Source organism: Orycteropus afer, unplaced genomic scaffold (genome assembly GCF_000298275.1).
Source record: "Orycteropus afer afer isolate SDZICR_OR568_19922 unplaced genomic scaffold, OryAfe1.0 scaffold00077, whole genome shotgun sequence".
NCBI classification, from domain to species: domain Eukaryota; kingdom Metazoa; phylum Chordata; class Mammalia; order Tubulidentata; family Orycteropodidae; genus Orycteropus; species Orycteropus afer.
The window spans coordinates 9,619,846-9,623,118 of record NW_006921664.1 but is presented as its reverse complement, the minus strand read 5'-3'; the positions used below and the strand labels follow the sequence as shown (position 1 = coordinate 9,623,118).

Sequence of the window (3,273 nt, the reverse complement as noted above, 5' to 3'; positions counted from 1 at the left end):
GAGCTGGATTTTTTTTTTTTTTTTATGATTTTGAGTTTTGTTTCATGTTTTTCTCCCACTCTATCTGGAATCTACTACTGTGATCCCTTTCAGAGTGGCCAGCAGTAGTAGCCAGGTACCAACTAGTTCTTCTGGTCTCAGGGTCATGGAGACTAGGGTTCACATGGTCCATTAGTCCTTTAGACTAATTGTTTCTTTGTATCTTTGATTTTCTTCACTCTTCTTTGCTCTGGACAATGACAAAACAGTAGGTGTACCTTAGATGGATCCTCACAAGATTTTAAGGTCCCAGTAACTACTCACCAAAATAGTCTTCACTTTGTAGACTATATTATGCCAGTTGAACTAAGTGTGCCTGAAACTCTATGGTCCTGAGTCCCGAGGCCCAGCAATTTATTCCCTCAAGGTGTTTGGTTATGGCTAAGAAGTTTTCATAACTTTGCCCCCTCCATGCTCTATTATACACAGTGGCTTCAATGATGGGCTCAAGCATAGCAAGAATGGTGAGGTTGGTGCAGGATTGTGTGCATGGGTTCTATATGAGTTGGAGCTGAGTCAATGGCACCTAACAACAACGACATGCTGCATTATCTATAGAAAGATGAGACAATCTGCTTTGGTAAAGAATTACAGGCTTGGAAACCCTATGAGGTGGTTCTATTCTGTCATAAAGGGTCACTATGAGTCAGGATCAACTCAATGACAGTGTTTTTGGTTTTTTTTTTTTTAAAGCTCTGTTATATTCATTGACATATTTGCACATATATAGATATATCTATCAAGCCTATATATATTCAGAGGTGTAAACCCATTTGGCTTTCCAACCCTGTTCAGCTTGAGTGTTTTGAGGGTTTTCAATGGCTGATTTTTCAGAATTAAATAGTCAGGTCTTTCTTTTGAGATGCCTCCAGTTGGACTTGACCCACAAATCTTTCAGCAAGAACCTAAGTACATTAACCGTTTGCACCACCCAGGGACTCTCATAAAGTAGACACTGAATACTAAACTTCCGTCTCGCCTTCATCTACAGTCAGATTTCCAACCCCAAAAGAAATACTGTGTGTCTGTAGTCATTGTTCTCTTGGACTCAGAAAGTCCATGCAGTTGAATGACCTCCGCCTGACCATCTGTGAGAGGACCAACAGTTTCTAAACAGGTTCTGACTATTTCAGCCACATTCATACAGCCCTCTGCATTATGGTGGATGTGGCCAATGACCACTGCACAGTTAGATGAACCTGAGTCAAGAGAAACCACACTTGAAAATACTTTTCTCCTCAAAATGATGGTGCATCTACAAGGGTGTAACTGGCAATGATATTTCTGGCATTCATTGAAAACACCCCAGGCTGCTTGGGTAATTAATTTCCTAGGGTTAGTCATTAACAGCCTTCCTGCCTTCTTCCTTCTTCGACAGGCCCAGCTGTGAGATACAGCAAGTTCAAGATGTCAGTGGCCAAGCCACCTCCTCTGCTTGGACAGGACACAGTGAGCATCCTGAGGGAAACCCTCCAATACGACAACAGTACCATCAGAGAACTGATGAACGCTGGAGTGGTGACCCAACACGAAGCCAAGTGACAAAGGGGAAAGGCTGTCATCCTCAAAACCACAATCTGAATACACTTTGCTGGAGATAGCAATGCTTTTTCTGGACCTTTCTTCCCAGTTGTGCCACTGAAAGGAAAACCTAGAGTAACTCCAGATTTCCTGCCTGGCACCTCTAGAACAGTTCTGGTATTAATGAATCAAGTGCCTTTTAAATGCTCCCTACCATTTATTCTCATACTTCCCCCTCTCCCCAATAATGGTTTAATTGTGGATTTGTTTTTAATGATTTGATTTTTTTTTTTTCTGGCAAAATACACTACTAAATCTAACTATGTTAATAGCCTAAACATTTGCTCCTCCAGCCCACACAGGTCTAAAAGAGAGCAGATCTCTTGACATCCTCTAGTTACACATAAAGTCCTCATCTAAACCTTTGTTAGGAAGTCAAAGCAATACACAGAGTGACAGTCTCTGCAATTGATTTTAAACAGAATAACTTAATTTTGAGCTCATGAACACTTTGTTAATCTGTAATTTAAACCATGGGTTTTGTTCATGCACACTTCAAAATTACTCCATTCTCCCTTGTGGGAATAAGTACTTGCTTTATGTTGTATTTCTCTGGTGATTCCATGATATGTGGCAAAATCAATTTCTACCCATTTGGGGGTGTAGGTATCTACCTATTTTGGGGGATAGAAGCAGTTCTGAAATCAGTACCTTATTTTAAGCAAAATGCTAATGCAGCATGTTTTTAATTGAATGTACATGCTACCCAGGTATTAAATCATGTTATTATTGACAAATGAGAGAATGGAAGGAAAACAGTTCTTTGTAATCTGGGCTTCCACAGCAAAAGAATATATCAAGCCTTAATATAAAGTATTCCAATTTATTAGTGTTTTCAAAATAAAGTAACTTTGCTCTGTTAAGAAGGTGAGAATAGATGTGCACATATGTTTCAGGATAAATTGTCCCTCAGTCGCTAATCACCCAAGTCCAGGTACAGACCAGGGAAACAGATGACCCCAAGGTCAGTATCCTGATATGACTTCAACTAATGGTTGTTAGCACAGCTATTTTTAAAGCAATGTTATTACATACCAAATGGTAATTGAAAGTTAAATTACAGATGTTCATCTTTCAAACTGTGATTTAGATCTCCTTTTCTTTTTGTGTTCCTTTTTATTGGAATGAATAGGGCCATTTCTCCATGCTGTAGGCTCAATATGTTTCTAGAATCAAGGATCCCAGATAAATAGGGAATTCATCTTCTCACAAGGCCTCCTGGGACTTCTTAGAAGAATGACTACTAATTTTTGAAGCAGTTATTGTCCTCCCTGCTTTGCTTTTTGTGGACATCTTATTCTGAAGCACTCCTGCTGTTATCCCACTAGTTAGAATTTCATCATACAAGGGTAATTGGATGTCTTCTGCAGTGTTTTTCCCCAAATGGCTAATTCATAGATACATATTTGGAAGCATTCACATCAGGCCAGGCATCTAAATGAAACTCTTCCATGTATATAAAGTTAGCATGGAAAATGGTAAAAATTTGGGTGACAGAGACTAGGAAAAACCATATACCTAGAATAACAGATGCACTATTTCTCCTATTAAATACAAACTTGTGAACTTATGAACCAGGTAGGTATCTTTTTTTTTTTTCCTTTTTTTTAAATTTTTTTATTGTGATTTGGGTGAAGATTTACAGAGCAAATT

General features: G+C 38.8%; 1 protein-coding gene across 1 annotated transcript in view; it reads left to right on the top strand.

Annotated features, from left to right (window-relative positions):
• The window catches only part of SUGCT (succinyl-CoA:glutarate-CoA transferase), a 1,528,177-nt gene extending 1,526,596 nt beyond the window's left edge, over positions 1-1,581 (top strand). The window contains exon 14 of the mRNA XM_042780991.1: positions 1,418-1,581. Within this exon, the coding sequence (XP_042636925.1) occupies positions 1,418-1,581 (164 nt within the window). The remainder of the gene's footprint in view (positions 1-1,417) is intronic.
• The last annotated feature ends 1,692 nt before the right edge of the window (positions 1,582-3,273 follow it).